The sequence below is a fragment of the Phragmites australis genome, chromosome 5, assembly GCF_958298935.1.
Source record: "Phragmites australis chromosome 5, lpPhrAust1.1, whole genome shotgun sequence".
Lineage (NCBI taxonomy): Eukaryota > Viridiplantae > Streptophyta > Magnoliopsida > Poales > Poaceae > Phragmites > Phragmites australis.
In genome coordinates, this window is record NC_084925.1 from 12,026,627 (window position 1) to 12,047,276 (window position 20,650).

Here is a 20,650-nt window from a genome sequence, read left to right on the forward strand (position 1 = left end):
TACAACTTCAACCTCTGTCAGGCTCGTGCACAACGACGCAATTTGCCTAAGCATTTCTTAGAGCATGTTTGTTTCTATTTATTTCAGCTCATGATCGTAGAAAATATTCTGTGAATTATAAGAAGTTAGATTATAAAAATTAAATTGTACTATCTGTATAAACTGATAAAAGACAGATTACTAAATTATTATAATCTATAGACTGAATTATTAAAAGTTAGATTGCACGATCTGTATGTATGTTTTACCATGCAAATTATGTATTATGATCACACCCTTCAGTTTTTTAGGGCAAACTCCGGCATACAACTGCCTAAGACCGACCAAGCCCAACACCAGTGTACTGACTGTTGACTTCAGCGAACAATGTGTATTCATGGATGTTGCTATTTACTTTTACCACGTATGTATATTACATGTGGAATACAAAAAATTGGAAACCCCAAATATGAACTTGAAAAGCAAACTAATCCCTCTTTTCCTTCCTTCTCTCTATTGGAAAAAGAACAAAAGCAATCACTTGTTAGCAATTGAACCCGAACCAGTCATTTACAACATCACACCTCAGCAAATAAGTGGAGTTCTATGTACATCTATTTATACAGCAGTCAGCTCTGTAAATCATTTTCTTGCCTGTGTTGTTGAGCTGAAGCAGTCGGGCTAGGAACATTGTGCTCTATATAGTCATCTGAAGCTTCCTCCTCGTCATCAGAAGATAGGAGAGATGAACCCATCCACTGCTTGAAACCATCGTTTATGCGCCTCTGCATCTCTGGAGTCACTTCTATTTTGGTCTCAAGCATCTCTAGGCCCACATTATGGGTAGCATAATCACCCTCATCAAGGACAATTGCAGCTTTCCTTCTCAAGAAGAAGGCTGTGCCACTATATAAGATTACTAGACCCCAGGCTATAATTTCATAGCACCAGAAAAGAGGAACGGAACAAGTACTTCCAAGGGCCAGTAGTGTTGATCCAAGAACAATTGCCATGAGACCAAATATAACCGCAAAAATTGCATTAAGTATAGCCAGACAACGAACACCACCTGCAGTTCCAGGATGAGTTTAGTAAGCAAACCAAGAAATTACTTGCACACACATAATATGATTCTACAGAGATGAAAGAGAAAGATAACTGGTGGTGCTGCTACCAAGCTGCATTAGAAGAACATAAACTAGAACCAGCAGCTACGGCATCAACCACATATAATTTCCTTCACTGATAACTGATGTTAAGCAAGCTATTACATTAGGTTAGAAAATTCCTTAACTCAGGTTTGGCAAACATATGCTTAAAGTGATCTATAGGACAGCCATCAACAATACCTGGATGTTGATAATTGGTTATAATGTTAACAAGGCAAAATCACCAGAATTGGTTATCACTAAAACTCAATCTCGTGCATAACGAATGGACATCAAAGAACTGATGGCTAGAGTAAATGCTTGCATATTTTATGGCAGATGGACCAAATAAACATATAATCCTATCCTCATTGTATATTGTTTCATGATAGCAATGATTTTGCTTAAAGAAAAGTTGATCATTAACATGCAGATAGCAGTTTTGTACACAGGTCAGAAAACATAATTTCACAGACAACTCATTCCAAGAGCTTAGCGGACATTCCTTTAATGCTTGGGCACAAGTAGAGAAGTACTCGCACACAAGGTGGGAGAATGTGAATGTAGGTTGTCCTGGTATGTTTACCAGCAGAACCACTGCATACTACTGGAAAATGGAAAGGAGGATAATCATGCCCATAGTTGTTAAGGCGTCGGTATATCGTCACTAGCGTTGTGGCGGAAAATCCACGGTCACCACACCGACGCCATGGCTTCAGTGAGTATGGTGTCCGCCATAGCCATCGGATCTCCTCCGCCCGCCTAGATCCGCACGCCCGTCACCTGGTCCGCCGCTCCGACCAGCCACTTCGCCACGCTTGTGCTTTAGTTTCTTGGGCTTGGTGTACGTCATCTTCTTGCGCTTCTTGGCACCTCAACGGAGGCGAAGCACCAGGTGGAGGGTGGATTCCTTCTGGATGTTGTAGTCGGCAAGGGTGCGGTCGTCCTCGAGTTGCTTGCCGGGGAAGATGAGGCGCTGCTGGTACAGCAGAATGCCCTCCTTGTCCTGGATCTTAGCCTTTAAGTTGTTGATGGTGTCTGAGGACTCCACCTCCAACGTGATGGTCTTCCCGTCAGGGTCTTCATGAAGATCTGCATCTTGGCGGCGGATGGGGGGTCGCCTCCACGCGGCGGCAGCAGAGTAGGGTTTGGGAGGGGTGGGGTGAGGCTAGGGTTTAGTTGGACGGGTGTTGTTCTTCTATATAGAGGAGGTGGAGCAGTATAAACTGTTGGATCTACGGGTTTGGGCATCTCATGGCCGGATGTTGTTTGAGTTGGACTATGTTGGACTACGCTGGTTTGTTTCATCTCACGAAGCCCACGAGAGAGGGAGGGATAAGTTTATTGTGTATTGCTGCATTTTTGTATGTAAGCCCCTCAAGGCATTAATAACTGCAAAAACTATTGTGTATAGCTGCATTTTACATCTATTACCTTGTTATAAAATATGTGTATTCACCATGTCGATGTGTGATGGCGTCGCCACGCCACGCGCCATAGGTGTTGTAAAGTTGTGAAGGTGGTGGGTCGCCACGCCTTGCCACGCCCGTAACAACTATGAATGGAAAGACCGATAGATGCATGCACGTCACCATAGAAACACGTCCTTATGTCACCATAGCAGCAAAAGGGAAAAAATGTCCTCTTGCGGACTTACAGATTTCTAGTTGCAATAGTGCAATCACCAATTTACGCATATGTGCAGGTAGCTAATTCCCACTGTGATGCAGTGGCAGACAATGTTAAGCACACAGATGCTTGAGCATATATACTTCAGTACTAAGCGTCCTGCACATATGTGTGAATTGTTGATTACACTATGGCAACAAGAAATGCAAACAAAAAATTTGTGAGGATATCTGCTACAAGTAAAGTGTAAATCAGGAAAGTATACTAGGGGGGCAATTGAAGGAAAAGAATGTGAAAAGGAGATGGAAGTCTTGTAGAATATAGAGTGAAGTGAATAAAAAAAAAATGAGATGACACTTCGGCTTAATCTAAATTGTTGTTTGACCTAAAACAATGAAAGTTTCTCTCGACAAACTTACTTGCTTCCCCTTGATATTACTTGGCAAGCATGTGCTCAGGGTCAATATGTCAATCTGCCATGTTATGCTAATTGCTAATTAGTCCGAAGTGGACATGCCTGAACAAACAAGTTTAGATACCTAAAGACGCAGTTGTCAAGTTAAGAAACACAAGCGACACATCCATATAAGTTTAGGGACCTATGATGCACTTCACGTACATATTCTGTACGGATAGGGATACCTAAACAAGGAAACCTTTATGTTAACAAAATAGAGAAACATGTAATATCAACTGGTGAGAGGAAAAACAGTTGGCATACATAAGCTGGATTTGTATGTAAGAAAATTTTAGTATTATGTGCAGGGCTATCAAGACTTGTAGGAATATGACCAAATTATTCCTTTTAGTGTTTATGCAAGCTTATTGATGGAACAAAATAATCATTTTGGAGAAAAATTATGGATGACACTACAAAACAGTTTACTATACATCTAATGAACAGATAGGTAACCTTTTAATGTCTTTCAACCGCACATTTAATTACATATTTCTGACAGTAGAAAGTTCTTTTTCAGTGCATCATTACTTGTTGTGAGGTTCTACATTGCAAATAAATGGCATTTCGTTGAGATGCCTGGTAGCCAACAATCTCCAGACATTACAACAGCAGAATTTGCTTTTTTGTAAAATGTTCACTGACAGAAATTACCAGCAAACACCATCAAGAGCTACTCAAGATAGAGATACAGGATTTGGCCTAGTTAAACCTTTGCTTAATAATATGGTTAGCCAATAGGAATATATTGAATCAACATGTTTCTTCTATCAAACTATTGACTTTCTTACCTGCTTTGTAAACCTTATATATTTATCCTAAGATGAATGTAATATACCATTCTGAAGTAGAGGAGATAATGGTCACTGTAATTCTAGGGTGAGAGAATGCAAGATCTCGTGACAATCTACAAACAATAGACTAAACAGGGGTAGCAAAATGTATGCCTTAAAAGCTGAAATGACCTCAGCTAGCTCCATACTTTCTTTGTGCCTATAATTTTTTTTTTCAAAGATCTCTAACAAGGATGCAAATATGAACTCACCTCTTCTAGAAGCACAGAAGTTATTCTCAACAACACAAATCATGGGATGCCTTCTTGGAGCAGCATATGCAACAGATATTCCTGCAAGCGTATATTGGTTTAATATTCAAATCAAGAGGGGGCAAAATGAATTCAAAGGTTTTGCTGGCAATGGCTCATCAGCCAAGAAAAAGGGACGAATAGAAAAGGAAAAGAGATTGCTTAATGCAAGGTATACACAAACAATATCAACATAAATCATCTACAATAGTCAATAAATAATGAAGAGCAACAAAGCTACTGCAGCAATAATTTAGCATGTCACTATACGGCCATCCAGTTCACTCCCACATCTACTTTGCATTAAAGATCCAGAGACCTAAAAATTCCTAGATCCAAGATGCATCATTTTACTTGAAGCAGCACCAAATATCATGAAGTTTATATGTATAAAATGTTTCATGGTGCATGAATCTGTGGGCATCTACATCGAACTCATAATTGGCATTCCCTAATGCCTCACGGTAGACAAGATTACACTTAGCTTTGGCTTTCCTTCAGCTAATCAAGTACATGCAACTTTCAATTGTAAAATTTGCCACCTTCCTGGCCTAAATGTGTGCTGCAGCTGGACTAATAAACAGTATAAAGGCTGGTTTGTGGTGATTGTGTTGTGCTGAATCTAGTTGGTTATGGGAAACAATACTAATTAGAGTATTATTTTGCAAATATGGGTGGGTGGCTACAAGAAAAAAATCTCTCTAATATTGTGCTACAAAAAATATAGCTAGTATACCACATATTGCACTTCAAAAAGTTACAGGCAGCAGTTCCAGACAAGTAGCGTGATGGTGGGCTAACCGGCTAAAAGGTAGGTGAACGAGGCGCCAAAGAGGACGGCGGATGGCACGAATACAACCATCCAGTAGAAGTCGGCGGCCTCGGCGGTGGTCATGTAGAAGGCGCCGCCGCGGTACCGGTACGCCTCGGGTTCCTCCTCCCTGCTGCTGGCCGCCGCCGGGAGCGCCTCCAGCATGCGCCGCTCCCGGCAGAAGGGCCGCTCCGCGGGCTCGGCGGGGAACACGATCCCGAGGCTGACGCACGCCGCGGCGGCGACGGCGACGGCGACGCAGGCGGCCGCGGCACCGGCGAGCGGGCGGCGGAGGCGGGGCAGCGCGCGCCCCTCGTCGTCCCGCAGCGCCGCGTAGGCACGCCGCGGCATGAGCAAGGCCTGCCGCAGCGCGTCCCCCAGCAGCGCCATCGGCGGGGGACGGCGCGGGGTGGGAAGGGGGAGCAGAGAAGGGGTAGGGGAGAGCGGGGTGGGGTGGTTGGAGGCGAGAACCCTAGACGCGGTTTTGCGGATGGGGGAGGGGAGGATCCGGCGGCATGGGGGGAGGAATCGGGAAGAAGGTCAGGGGAGGAGGGCTTTCCGGGGGTTGGTTTGGCTTGGTTGCCTTGCCTTGAAGGAGGGGGAAGAACGGGTGCGAACTCGTGCGAGTTCGGTAGGCCGAGACCAGCTTATGGTCTACGTACGCAAAAAAGAAAAAAAATTCGCATTCAATTTCTTTTGAGATTCTGGATTTCAAGTTAGATTGCACAAAAAAGCTGCAAATGGGTGATAGTTGGGCTTTTGATCTAACAAATAAGTGATACTTGAACCGCCTATTGTTTATAATATACAATAATATGTAATATCTTGAAATAACTTTTCCAATAAAAATTACCTAGCACTTTTACATGTCTAAGTTAAATATTTTGGAAATATAGACAGATAGTCTAAGAAAATTTATTACAAGCGTCCAAAAAATCACTTGTGTTTTATGGAAAAGAGAATTAATTCAACTAGAATATTGAATCAAACCAATAATTTTCTCTTCGCTAGTTACATGTTTCATATAACTAATAATTGTTGGTAGTAGTAGAGACGCGGTAATAACATAGATAGCCGATGAGTTATATGTTAAGTAGAAACCTAGTAGATTTCATTAAAAATCTGTTAAATAGAACGCAAATTGGTTAGGTAGCACTAAAAGAACTCATCTTTTGAAAAATAGAACCAAAGTTCTGGTTAACTTTATTAGCACCAAAAGTTTCCAATGTTAGTTTTTTACATTGTCCCACATTCTTCATCTGTTGCAAGCATCTATGAATAAATACCATCAATCCTATTCCTCTAATTAGACCGCTCCCTCGCACACGATCTCAGTCACATCATCCATGCACAAGCACTAAACCAATATAGTAAAATGCCAAGATCCAAGAATCCAAGCAATACATATCAAATGCATAATATACATTCCTCTTTGTTGTCAAGTGAGTGGTAGGAGATGGGAAGCAAGGCCAACAACTAGCCTAGATGGGAGGCAAGAACGAGAAACCTGACAGCAAACTGCAGATTCGGTTATCGAGAATTTATACATGACTTGCCTATTATTTTATGATATGGAAAATAGAGATACATGTGAAGTCGATGAAGTATACCACGAACAAAGACACAGAGTTATACAAGTTTAGGCCTCTCGAGTTGGGTAATAGCCCTACGTCTTGTCTTGCCTTTATTATTCTTGGATCACGGAGTACAATACTGATGTGGATAAATCTAATCCTAAGAATTAGGGGGATTTTGGTGTGTATAATACTTAAGATCTAGTCACTTTAGGGATTGCTTCTGCCGTGGATTTTCAGTGGGTGTTGGTCTTCTACTCGACTAGTATTAAGGGTTTCACGACTTTAGAGATCTAAAAGTGTGTCTTGCTTGCGATTTACGATTGTGGGTTGGTTTTGTTCTATCTGACTTGATTAATTGGACGCACCCCTCCCTGCCTTGTATAGTTAGAGGAAATCAGGGCGTATCCTACTCAGATATCTTCGGACGTATCCTACTCGGATCTTTACACTCCTAAAATATAGGAATCCTTCTCGAATAAGGGATAACTTCTATATCCGGGACAAGTAGTTTCACATCCCAAATTCTGTAATCGTATGACAAGCAGCTCCTAAGCTTCTCATCCATCCAATTCATTTTTGTTTTCCCGAAAGATTCGAGCCAATTTTGACTCATTTTGGTGTTTAGGGTTGAAACAAGAAAAACACCGGATTTCTTCCCCTCCCAAGCGTTTCACTCTATTTCTTTCATCACCCGATGGTCCTCAACCTCCGCAAGCACCATGGGTAAGTCCCTTAGGATTCCCTCGGCATGAATTCATGATTTGGTTGGTCGATTTTGTGATGGAGTTAAGTTCATGAGTTCGAGTTCTTGAAGTTTTGGATCAAATTGAGGTTTGTGGATGAAATTGAATTAGGAATCAAGTTGCTAGGTTGATGAGTGAACTCTAGACTCTTTACACTATCTCAAACATGTCTCTCTTTGGATTGGAGAAGCTCGCAAATCAAAATGACCATTTTCCCCTACGAAGAACAGCTGTTCTGGAAAGTTCGGAGACTCCACAAAAATTTGCAGATACTTGGCAAAAATGCGGAGTCTCCGCAGAAATTCACGGAGGCTCCGCAATTACTGTTCATCAGGCGAGTTAAGGTTTGAAAAATTTATAGTAAATTCTCCGTAGCCCCAACAATTATGAAACCAATTTTGTTGCTTTCATAATAACCTCCTCTACCTATTAAAAATATCCCAGCCATTAAATGATTAATTAACTTCTTGAGATAAATTAATTTGGCTAAGGCTTCATTAATTCACCGTTAATTCTTTACAAGTCCAAAATTGGTGAATCCAATTTTGCTAGTCTTCTTATGACTTGTGCTAGCTAGGAGAAAGGTTTTCATGCATTATAACATATAATTTCATGGCATTTCATCATATGCTTATTGCGGTGTATTTTTTTTCTTTAGTGATCATCATATTGGAGAGTGACGGGTTTCCGCGGGAAGGTTTTGTGGTTGATCATATTTTGAAGAAGAGCATAAAGGCAAGCATCTAAACATACCCTACCTACTACTTTAGATCACATATGATATCATTTGATAAATTATACCGTATGTATGTTTGCATAATTAGAGTTCCAGACTCATGTGATATGGGTAGAACCTATATTGATTTGCATTGCCTCTACCTTGAATTATTGTTGATCCATGTCCTTATACCCTGGGTTTAATACTATGTTGTCTAACTTAAAAGTGATACGAGGTTCTTAGAAATGCATTAGATCATCGGTAGAAGTCGAGCGGTGAAATGTTCCATCGTTCATGATCATAGGCTTTAATTACTACCATAAATTATAATATTGTTGGGTTGATGATGTTGGTTGGATGAGTTGTGAGTATGAGGCGAGATGTGAGCGGTGTTAGGGATATCTTCTACCCTGGAGGAGTTCCTTGGGGTAGTTTGGGAGAGGAGCCCAGATGTTATAGACCGTTTGCATTGTTTAAGGCCATCTGTCGGTGCAGTTGGCAATAGCACTTTTCCGTACTTACCACATGTCGCATATAGGAACGATAAGCCAAGTATCGTAAGTCGCCACATTCATTTGACTCATGCGCTGTCACGTCCCAAATTTCGTAATCACATAATTAAGCATAATTATGCTTCTTAAGCATTATATTTAATTTTGTGTAATTTTGTTCTATAACTCTAGCTCAATTCGTTTCATGTCAATCGGATGAGAGAATCGAATTCGGGAGAGAAAAGGATTGAATTCGCAGTCAAAACGGACTTTTTCCCTAATACGTGGGCCCCACATGTGGGTCAACCACCCCACTAACTCCCTTGGAGCAGCCCCACCTGCTCCTCTCTCTCCTCCTCACTCCCACCCGTGCTCCCCACTAGCAGGCAAAGGGAGCAAGAGCTCTCTCTCTCCCTCTCACATCTTCTCTCATTCTCTCCCAAAATTCGAGCTCAAGAGAAGGATTCGAGGTGAGTATGTGGTACCATTATGATCACAAGCTCACAAGCATTCAATTCCTCTAATTTGTTTGCTCATTCCTGAAGGATTTGAGCCAATTTGGATATCTTTTGGTGTTAGGGTTGAAAAGTGAAGAACGCCAGAATTCTACGATTTCCCACAGTTTTCTTCATCACCCGATGGCCACTAACCTTCACAAGTGCTGTGGGTAAGTCCCTTAGGCTCCCCATAGCAGGAATTCGTGATTCGATTGGTCGATTTCGCAAAAGAGTGAAATGCATGAGTTTTTGTTAGTTTAACCCTAAATTGAGGAATTGAATGAATTTGAGTTAGGAATGGAGTTTCTAGGTTATTAAGTGAGTTCTAGAACCCTTGAATTAGCTCAAACATGTTTCCTTTTGGATTGAAGAAGATCGCAAATCAAACCGGGCATTTTTCGGCTCAAAACGAGCATTTCTAGGCCTAAACCGGAGTTTCCGGACTAGTCCAGAGTCTCCAAGCGAGCCCCAGCCAGAAATAACAGAGAGACGCTGCCAGAGAATCACCCGGAGTCTCCGGGGTACTGGAGTATCCGGCCTAGACCGGAGTATCCGGGTGCACTGTTCATCAGAGGATTTTTTCTCCTCTGCTGATACTTGTAAAATTCATAATTAATTTATACAAACTTCAAAAATCATGAAACCAACTCATCCTCTACCTGTTAAAAATATCTCCATCCTGAAAATAATTAATTAACTTTTTGAGGCTAATTAATTAGGCTTAAACTTCATTAATTCACCATTAATTCTTTACAAGTCCAAACTGGATGAAACCAATTTTGCTAGTCTTCTTATGACTTGTTCTAGCTAGTAAAAATATTTTCCTACATTTTAGAGCATATTTTCATAGCATTTCATCGTTTGCACCTTATGGCTTACATTATTGCATTTCATTTATGCTTATCATTGCACGCGTTATGTTTCTTAGAGTACGCCAATCCATCAATCATGGAGAGCGAGGTCGGTCCTGAGGCACCGCACCTTTGTGAACCAATGCATCAAGGTAAGCATCTATCATATTGAATCCTGTCAGTTGAATGGAATAAAGTCTAAATATTGATAAATTATGCTTATGTATAGGTTTGCATGTATAGGAAGTCGATGTAGGGTTTTTATGGGTAGAACTTATGTTGATCACATTGTCTCTACCTTGAATTATTGTTGATCTATATCCTTGTAGGTATAACTTAAAAGTGATGCGAGATGCTTAGCAATGCATAGGTTCTTGGTAGAAGTCGAGCGGTGGAACATCCCATCGTTCGTGAGCTATAGGTTAAATTACTTTCACAATGGTTACCGTGTTGGGTTGTTGGTGTTGGTTGGTCGAGTGGTGAGTATGAGACGAGATGTGAGCGGTGTTAGGGGTGTCGTCTGTCCTCAAGGAAAGTTATGGGGGTAGGTCGGGACAGGAAACCCGAGCACCATAGACCACTTGTACCGTTTAAGGCCGTTCGTCGAGGTAGTTGGCTTTAGCACTTACCTTACTCACCACATGCCGATCTAATGGTAAGGCGAGTCGAATACCTTCGCAATTGTGGCTTTATGGGCGTGGACATCGACGGTGTGAGCGGGCGGGCTTGTAAGCAGTACTAGTTTGCTCTAGGAGTAGTTCTAGTATCGCCGCACCAAGCTATGCATGCCCCACACGGTTGGGGCTGGTTGGGAAAGGTTGTCATGAGTACCCCCTTGTGTGCACTTTGGCCGGTGGCATAAGCTAAATGGTCCTCTGTATTCCCATCTGTATTCACAAGCATTAAATGCTTCTATACCTGTTGTTTCAAATTTTGAAAGTTTTTTAACTATACTTAGAGTCTCAAGTGAGGATAACAATAGGGCATTCGACCCAAAAAGTGTTTCCACTCGATGGTCGGAGTAGAGCCTCTTCTTATTCGATTCGTTCGACTATAAGTTTGATTTACCTTACTCAACCAGGCTTGGACTTGGTAGTATTCGAGTAGACGCTTGCAGAAATCCTCCCTGCTGGGTAGAGTTAGGGGGCTACTGTCGAATATCTAACTATAGGGTATATACGCATAAGGAGTATACCATATAGGGACGGGGTATGCTGTGTGCATACTTGACAACTCCGGATATTACGAAGCTGAATCTACAGTACCTGATACTCCTAGAACCTAGAAGACATATACTAGGAAGGTATCGGTTGCTTACCCAACTCAAGAAAACTAGTATCCATAATAAATTTGTCTGCTTGGACAAAAAAAGGACTCCTTATTGATTACGGATGGATAGGAGGCGGTACATTACCCTTATATAAGGCGAGGACCCAGATCCCCTAGAAGGGGCTCTTTTTTTGGCTACTCGAGGCAAGCATCAGGACCTTGACACAGAAGTAACTCAATGACTTTAGCTCTAGGTTAGACTAGATCCAATCTACTCCTTGTAATAGGTAAGCCACATTGCTTGTACTCGAGTAAATACATATACATAATCATCCACACAGGACGTAGGATATTACTCTAATCGGGGACTGAACCTGTATACATCGTGTGTGCCTTGCTTCATACTCGATCTCTAATTCACGAAGGTAACCTTATTATTTTCTAGACACATTGTCAGGAATAAATCCTCGACAAGACTTTCCCGGTGTTCGTGGGATGTTTTGTGTCTCTCATCTTTAGGTTAAAAGGGTATTTTGAGCACTAAGACATCTTCAAAATAATCTATACGCATCCCTCTTGATAGTACAACATGCATATACTCAAATTCAAAAATAAAATGAATTTAAATCTATTGAGTAACCACATGCTGCTTCTCTTTTCCTTTTTGAGGGTTGTTAGCATCTTTTAACTTCTTCATGGGACTAATACCTGTTCATAAACTTATTAAACCACATTAGTCCCTTAATCGCTTGTCATCAATTATCTAAAATCCATATAGGGGGCCTAGATGTACTTTCAATCTCCTCTTTTTTGGTGATTGATGACAATGCGATTAAATCTTACAAAAGATAATTGAATTAAAGATTTTGAATAACTAATATATATGGTGAACTCCCACTAAATGTGTGCATTAATTAAAATTTGAATTTAACATCAAATGCACATATTTAAAAAGATTTTGCAAGAGCACCCCCATATCTTAGCATTTGTGGGGTGCAACAACACATGTGAGTGTACAAGTAAATCTGTGATGCATATGACAAGATATATCACACAACGAAGATAAAAAAAAACACCAATACATTGCATAGGCATCACACTAGCATAATTAAGTTTATCAAAATATAGTTCAACATGTAGCACACCACATAATTCAACACGCCATTACAAAAAGTCTTATATATCCAACCCCCGAAAGATAAAGATTAAGACAAAAAAGAACTGACATTGCCACTAAATCTAGAACTTTCGGATTGAATCTAGAACTTCCGGGTTCAGACAGAAGAACAGACAATAGGAAAGATACATTCTCTCCCCATTTGGCATCAAGTCACCAAAAAAATGAAAGAGAACCAAAAAGATAGAGATCTTTAGTCACTACATTCCTCATAGTCATCACTCCCATCATTTGATATTTCCTCGGCACCTTCAAGATCTTCTTCTTCGAAGATCTCAACATCACTATTTTGAGCATGTGTAGCAGTAGATGTTCCAGCACCGACAGCAATGACTTGAGCTGCATCATACCAAGCCTAATGATTTTCAAACACTTCATGCTCACTCACTTCTTCTTTGGAAGCCACCGACGAGCAAGGAGGCTCAATTTCTAAATGAGAATGGATTTCTTTTTATCGAGCCTCAAGCTTTCTCATCCTCAAATTGGTGTAGTCCTTATGCTCTTTGATCTTGATTGCATTGTAGGTACACACTTTCAAGATTGCCTTCAGAGCATTCTTGATAAAAGAAGATGATCCACGAGAGGAAGAACCTCGCCTTGTTGCTACTCTAGGAGGAGAGGGCACACTTGCATGCCCACTAGCTTGACCACCCTTAGGTCTAATTCTCAACGGATCATGCTTTACTTCTTTCACAAACACTTTCTTTGTAGCCCTCTCAATCATATACATGATGTATGGAGTATAAGCACAACTCTTGTGAGGATTGATCGAAGTAAGACGAATCTCATGCCCAATAAAGTCAAAAACACTGAAGGCTCTGGTATTTCTATCCATCTTAGCAAGTAAGTTCCTTGTAATTCCTTGGACATTAGAAGCATCGCTATTTTTAGGAGCTAGAGTCCTTCGGAACATCCTATTTATGAGCTCATAAAAAAAGTTTCATCCCTTTGATTTTCCCATACTCAACTTTGCCGCTCTCATCATCGTACATGAAGTGCATCTCGTCAGCGGATAATTGAAGCTCATCATGGATTTTGGCCTTGCTAGTATCACGGATGTCAAAACCAAACATGCGTGCAAACACATTGTACTTGACCTCATATTTTGTTCTTTTTAGCATCCAACTCATGGTTTGATCTTCATCATGCTTAAAATAAATGGTGGTGTAGATTTAGGCAACCACTTCAACACTCCAATCATTCTTGAGGCCCATAATTTTCTTAACATTCTTTTCTTCACAAGCTGCAATGATTGTGTTGAATTCTTGATTATTCTTTTTGGCCACATAGTCTCAATCAATCCAGTGCATTGGAGTTATTGGCTCTTTCTTTGGGAAGATCATGGATGCATAAAAGTCTTGTTAAAACCAAGAGTGAAATCTATAGTCCGTTGCCTCCTTCTCATACTCATAAGAGTCATTTTCCCTTTCTCTCTTGCAAAGCATGGACCTGCCTTTGTAGTCCAACATCCTTCTTCCAAACTGATTCTTCCAAACTGATTTTGATTTGTTGAGTAGTGAGCCAGGCACAACTTCAAAGCTGCTACAGAGGGTTCTACTTCTTCCTCGATATAATCTTGCCTTCTAGAGACCGAGGTCACTGCCTTTCCTTTTCCTCTCCCTGCTGCACTCTTTCATCTCCTAGGTGGCAAAGTACCACCATGAGCCACATTAGCCATTTGAGCCATCTCTTCAATGTGAATACCACTTGATCGTGATGCTGGTACCTTTTGAATGGCTTTGCAGGTTCCAAACTGCTCATGCTCACTGCCACCTCCCTCTAAATCGAGCTGCTATGATGGATCATCGCTTTGTGCTTTGCCTTAATGATCATGTCGAGCTTTTGTTCTCCTTTGAAAAGTTGACCATCAAACCTCTCATGCACCATCTTGAACTGCCTTGAGAAAGATACAGAGGATGTTTTTGAGATAGGAGAATGATTGATCAAGAATTGGATTCAAAGAACAAGATCTAGGCTCAATTTTCTGGACAATCCGGAACTTTCGGATTCAATCCAAAAATTTTGGGTTGCCCGAGCAGGGGTAAGAATTAGGGTATTGAAATATTTACCCAAAGGAATTGCAAACCCTTAAAGATCATGACTCTATGATAGATGAGGAACTAAACTACCAAAGGAAATTGACTCAAAAATCTACACTGAGAGATCGGGGAAGTCGGTTTTTGAATGATACCTTGAAGTTCAAGTGTCACGCGCGATTTTTCAAAAGAATAACTAGGTGTGTTCCACATGTATACTAGGATCAGTTTCATCATACATGTGATGACATTATCAGTGATATACAGTTCTATGTTGAACAAAAATACTTTATTGAAATAAATACCAGAGTTTACAAGACAACAACGGAAGAATACAAGATGACTCCTATGGATCCTTTAGGCACACCATAGACAATCAACTAGGGGCAATGCAACCTGGAATGCTCAATCTTCATCGTAGTCTTCAGGTTCCTTGATCTTCTTGTAGTCTTCTCCAACTGGCAACATTTATTGTAGAAAATAACAAGTGTGAGTACATGTCATACTCCACAAGTTTAGGAAAGCATGACATGGTGCTTAAGTCAAGAACATGTTAGACACAGGATTACTGCACTAAGCAATCTTATCCTATAACTCTAAGAATAAGCATCCTATTTATATTTACTAAATGTGAAGACACAACTTAAACTAGAGGAACATCTCATCGAATTACATCCGACTACCAAAACTCACCAGATAATCCAATTACCTGGCTACCCGACCATCCATCCCAGATCTCTGATTCCAACTAATCAAGAAGAAATCTAAGCCGCTCTTACCTATGAGCACGACTGATATATTAGTTTTCACTCTGTAGAGGTTGCACACTTTACTCACAAGTTGTGACTTCATCACTCACATTACTAGGTGACAGTCTCCATTTTTGCCGGGTATCCGTTGGCTGATGAACACCCTTACACACTTCTAGGGTGTGCGCCAGGAGATCACTACAAGGCTTTTCCAAAGGGTCTCCTAGTATATATTTGCCTACTGAGGTTTCACCGCCGTCCATAGCTGGAGTAACCCTCCACCCTAGAAGCCCCCTCTTGTACCAAGTAGATCCGGGAAGTACCCCTTCCTTCTCTACACATCCATCTGGCTCATACACCACTAGGAGAACAACTAGTTACTCAGTCATGTCGTACCATATAGGCCTCATGGTTGCACTGTTTAGCCAGGTTACAAGCTTTAAGAACCGGTCCTTAGGATCCTACATAGGTACATACACATTCCAACTGTGCAGCACAACACATGTGCATTCTCGCACCATCCTCAAACAAACCATCCTGTTAGGATCCCTAAACTCCATGTTACTACAAAGATTACCCAAAACCTTTTGTGTTCCATAGTCCATTAATCAAGTTATTAGACAAACCCATCCCTTAACCATGAAAACAAACTAAGCAAATCTACCCTTGACACAGACTCCAACACAGACGACAAGGATAATCATGGAAAATATAGTAAACCCTAACAATAGGTTTCATATTGACTAGCATGCATGAAAGATAGAAGAAAGACACACTATAGTAGGTTCAATGTGATCAAGGATACTTGCCTGACAACTGCCCAGTGATCTTTGTAAACTCAGTTCTGGCATATCTCAAAGCCTCATCCTTGTAGCTCATCGAATCTTAAACTGTTGCTCCTAGAGATCCTCGTACTGCATCGTAACATAGTCGTCTACTCACAAGAACAACCGATAATAGAGAAAACACAAAAAACTAAGAACATTACATCAAACAGAAGCATCACATCATAAAAACTCTATGGTTGGATAGGATATGAGATTAGACGAATTCATGGAGTACTTCTTGGATTTGAATGAAATTCGCTGAACAAGTTTTGAATAGATGAATTATAAGGGCTGGAACATAATTAATTACAAAAGGCAGGGGCTAACATGTAAATATTTTAAATAAGAAAGTAAAGATAGAAATAAAGGATTTCTAGAGGGGTTGTTTGGGATTCTCACCAAGAGAGAGAGAGATCAAAGAGAGAGACGGACAGAGAGAGAGAGAGAGAGATCAAAGAGTAGAGCAGGGGAGTTTGGCATGGAGGAGTTAGCCAGCGGTGGGCTCTCAACATCTCTGATGGGGGAAAGGCATGGGGTTGACAGAGATGGCGCAGATGGTGTTTCCGCTTAGCCATGAACTCATGGAGGTCTTAGCTTGACTCAGGGTCCAGAAGGACACGCACACTGGCGAGCTGAAGGCGATGAATTGCACGATTTGATGGTGACGACGATGGTGATCACTGATGTTGACATTAGGTAGCAATGGTGTTTCAACAAACCAAGGAGAGCACGGGTGTAGAATGCGAGAAGACAAGCTCAGTTTTATGGTTGGTCTTGTCAGAGAAGCGTAGACGGCGATGTAGGTCCCAGCGCCATCTGTCCTCCTCTGGACAAACTATGTTGGGACATGGTGGGGGACAACCTAGGGACATCTTGGCAAAAGATCAAGGTATTGGATGGACGGATCACCGGGAATGCGGATGCCAACCGGCAACTACATGGTTGTCCACGATGGCGAACGGCGCCCGACAGGACAGCAATAGACACTAGGGTTTGGAGGAGCATGGAAATGAGGCAGGGGAGGGTGTTCTGGTCCTTTTATAGGGCTAGGAGTGGCTATCCACGAAGTGGGGAGAGGAAACAGCCGGAGTTGGAAGACGAAACGAACGGGTGGAAGACAAAACAGACAACTCAGGTTCGAGGATGATATATTCACCGTTTGGACTCCAAATTGGACATTTTTTAATCTATCTCGTAGTAATTGAAAAGCTCTACAACTTTTGTATTCATTGGAACTTCTAAAAATATCATCTTGATTTCCAAAAATGCGTCACAAGATAAACTGTTTGAATTCAGCCTTATCTACACAACACTGATCTCGAGGGCAATAACTCCTAGATACATTATCCAAATGCAGACTTACATCAGTGCAAATCGAAGGTCTCGACAAGACCTACAACTTTGGTATTGTCATAATTTGCATTTGAGGCCGTCTTAACACCAAAACTGCGTGGGAAAATGAGGCTGGGAGATGGCACCGACTCGGCACTGCTGACTACGCTGACACATAAGCTAAATGGGTGATGTGACGACCATGTGGAGGGAGAGAGAGAGAGAGAGAGAGAGAGAGAGAGAGAGAGAGAGAGAGAGAGCGAGAGGAGAAGGGAATCGGTGCTTGTGGTTCATGTTCATGGCGGGACATCTTCGAAAGGAGAAGGCGGACACGACTTCAATGGCCATTAGGGCCATTAGAGCGGCGCTTTCCACTCTGAATTGCTGGAAATTGAAAGAGTATGGAGTGGCCACTGGTTTTGCTTACTTGATGGATGTAAAAAATATTTTGATTTTGCACTTACTCAAGCTTAGTTGGCCAGCCAAACTTGAACAAAAACAATGAGGAAAGGCATTGCATGTTCGGTTGGATCAAAATGACGTGAGATAAGATTTTCCATGGAGGATTTTTTTTGGATGATATAGAGAAAAAGGATAAGTATTTATCCAACCTTTAAATTCCTTAACCTATTTTAATATTTGATAAATACATTTTTCAACAAGGTTATTTTATTATTTTAAAAAAGGCTCACAACCCAAATTTTAGGGTGTGACATCAACCGATGAACCCAGAGTCGATTCGGAGGTTAGCCCGGAGCATCAAACCTAGGGAGGGATGACTTGGGTGAAGAACTTGAGATTTTGACGGAGAAAAACAAAGATCTTCAGTGTGGGGGCATCTTTGGGAGAGAGGAGGTGCGATGGATAGAAAAGAACAAATGAGAGTTGGAGTCAAGGGGTAACTCGGGGTAGGGTTAAAAGATTCCAGGACTCAGAACTTCCAGGTGGAACCTAGAACTTCCGAGTTAAAGCTGAGTTTGAGACAGAGAGGGGTCACCTAGATGAAGCTCAGAACTTTTGGGTGAACTGACAGAATCCGGAACTTTCGAGTGGACCCAAAACTTCTGGGTTCTATCAACTCGAGAGAGCAAGATAGAGATCTAGGAGCTTGTAGAATCCGGAACTTCAGGGCTGAGGTTGGAACATCCAGGTTCTAGACGATAACAGAAGAGATTTTGAACTTGAGATTCGATTTGGATCTATGAGAGATCGGATAGTTGGACATATAAGAAGTTCTACCATTTGTGATCAACCAACAAACAACATCGCATAACTATGGAGCAATATAGGATCATAAGATCAAAGAATCAAATCTTTTTGAAAAATACCTCTAAAATAAGATTTTTGCAAACTTCTAGCTACCAAAGCTACTAGACTAGAGTAATCAATTGTATGCAACATATCAAGCCATGTTGAAAATCTAGGATATTTAGCTTACTTGTCAACTCGTAAAACCTTTTCTCATCTAGTGGCTTGGTGAGCATATCGGCTAATTATTTTTCGGTTCTCACATGACGAATATCGATATCCCCTTTGTTTGAGAGGTCTCTCGAGAAGTAGTATCAAATATCAATATATTTGATTCTTGAGTGTTGCACGGAATTGTTGACTATTTTTATGACACTCTCATTGTCACATATGAGTATAATTTTGGTCATGTTATAGCCATAGTCTCTCAAGGTTTACCTCATCCAAAGTAGTTGAGTACAACAAGCACCTGCTGCAATATACTCGGTATCGGCGGTGGATAGGGCTATAGAGTTTTGTTTCTTTGAGGACAAGACACTGGGACCTAGCCAAGAATTGGAAAGTCTCTGAGGTACTCTTCCTATCCACTTCACGACTAGTATAATCAGAATCCGAATAGCCAATTAGGTTAAAGGATGAACCTTTAGGATATCATAAGCTAAGGTAAGAGGTACAAACAAATATCTAAGAATTCTCTTAACGGTCACTAAATGACACTCTTTTGGAGCGGCTTGAAATCTTGCACACATGCACACACTAAGTATTATATCAGTCCTAGATGCACATATGTAAAGCAAGGATCCAATTATGGAGCAATATACCTTTTGATCCACGACCTTTCCATCTTCATTGAGATTGATGTGTCCATTGACTTACATGGGAGTCTTGATAGGCTTGACATTCTCCATGTCAAACTTCTTGAGCATATCCTTGATATATTTGGTTTGACATATGAATGTCCCTTACTTGAGTTATTTGATTTGAAATCCTAGGAAGAACTTCAACTTCCCGACCATTGATATCTGAAATCTTTTTGTCATGATCCTACTAAATTTTTCGAAAAAGGATTGATTAGTAGAATCAAATATAATGTCATCGACATATATTTGACAAATAAATAAATCATTATCAACTCGTTTAGTGAAGAGAATAGTATCCGACTTTGCTTATCTCAAAGTCCTTTTTAATAATAAAGTCTCTAAGACATTCATACCATGCTCTAGGTGCTTGCTTAAGCCCATAGAACACCTTATGGTATTTGTACACGTGGTTTGGGAACTTGGGGTCTTTAAATCTGGGTGGTTGCTCCACATACACCAATTCGGAGATTGGGCCATTGAGAAATGTGCTCTTCAAATCCATTTGAAATAGCTTAAAATCATTATGAGTAGCATAGGAAAGTAATATACGAATTGACTTAAGCCTAGCTACGGGAGCATAAGTCTCACCAAAATCCAAAACTTCTATTTGAGTGAAGCCTTGAGCAACCAACCGTGCCTTATTTTTTTGTCACAATCCCATTCCCATCTTGTTTGCTGCAGAAGACCGATTTGGTTTCAATCACATTTTGATTGGATCTTTCCATCAAGGATCAGACTTCATTCCTTTTAAAGTTATTGAGTTTTTCTTGCATGGGTATCACCCAATCAGGATTCTATGTGCGTCTTCTATCTTCAAAGGCTCCAAAGAGGAAAATAAAAGGTAATATTCACAAAAATTGTAATCCTTAAATTAGTAGTTACCCCCTTTGAATATCACCAAGGATGTTGTTAACCGGGTGATACCCCCTTTGTAGAAGATGTGGCACTTGAGATTAAGGTTGAATATCTTCCACTTCATCATCATCAAGAAAATTGTTGGAGTCAACATAAGCTTGATCTTGATCTTGAGTTGATGTAGGTGACTCCACTTGAGTTGACGAACTTGGATGATCTTGATTGCTTTCGGCCACTTGCAACTCTTGGGGCTCTTGAGACCTGATTTCACCAATTGCAATTTTCTTGATCGCCTCACTTGGAATTTCTTCG

The 20,650-nt window shown here is 40.9% G+C and overlaps 1 protein-coding gene across 1 annotated transcript; it reads right to left on the reverse strand.

Annotated features, from left to right (window-relative positions):
• Positions 1 to 355: 355 nt before the first annotated feature.
• Positions 356 to 5,741, reverse strand: LOC133918772 (uncharacterized). The gene is made up of 3 exons (XM_062362821.1): positions 5,099 to 5,741; positions 4,259 to 4,339; positions 356 to 1,048 (listed from the first exon to the last, which is right to left on the reverse strand). Exons 1-3 carry the CDS (start codon positions 5,496 to 5,498, stop codon positions 609 to 611), a joined length of 921 nt encoding a protein of 306 aa, XP_062218805.1. The 5' UTR covers positions 5,499 to 5,741; the 3' UTR covers positions 356 to 608.
• Positions 5,742 to 20,650: the final 14,909 nt, after the last annotated feature.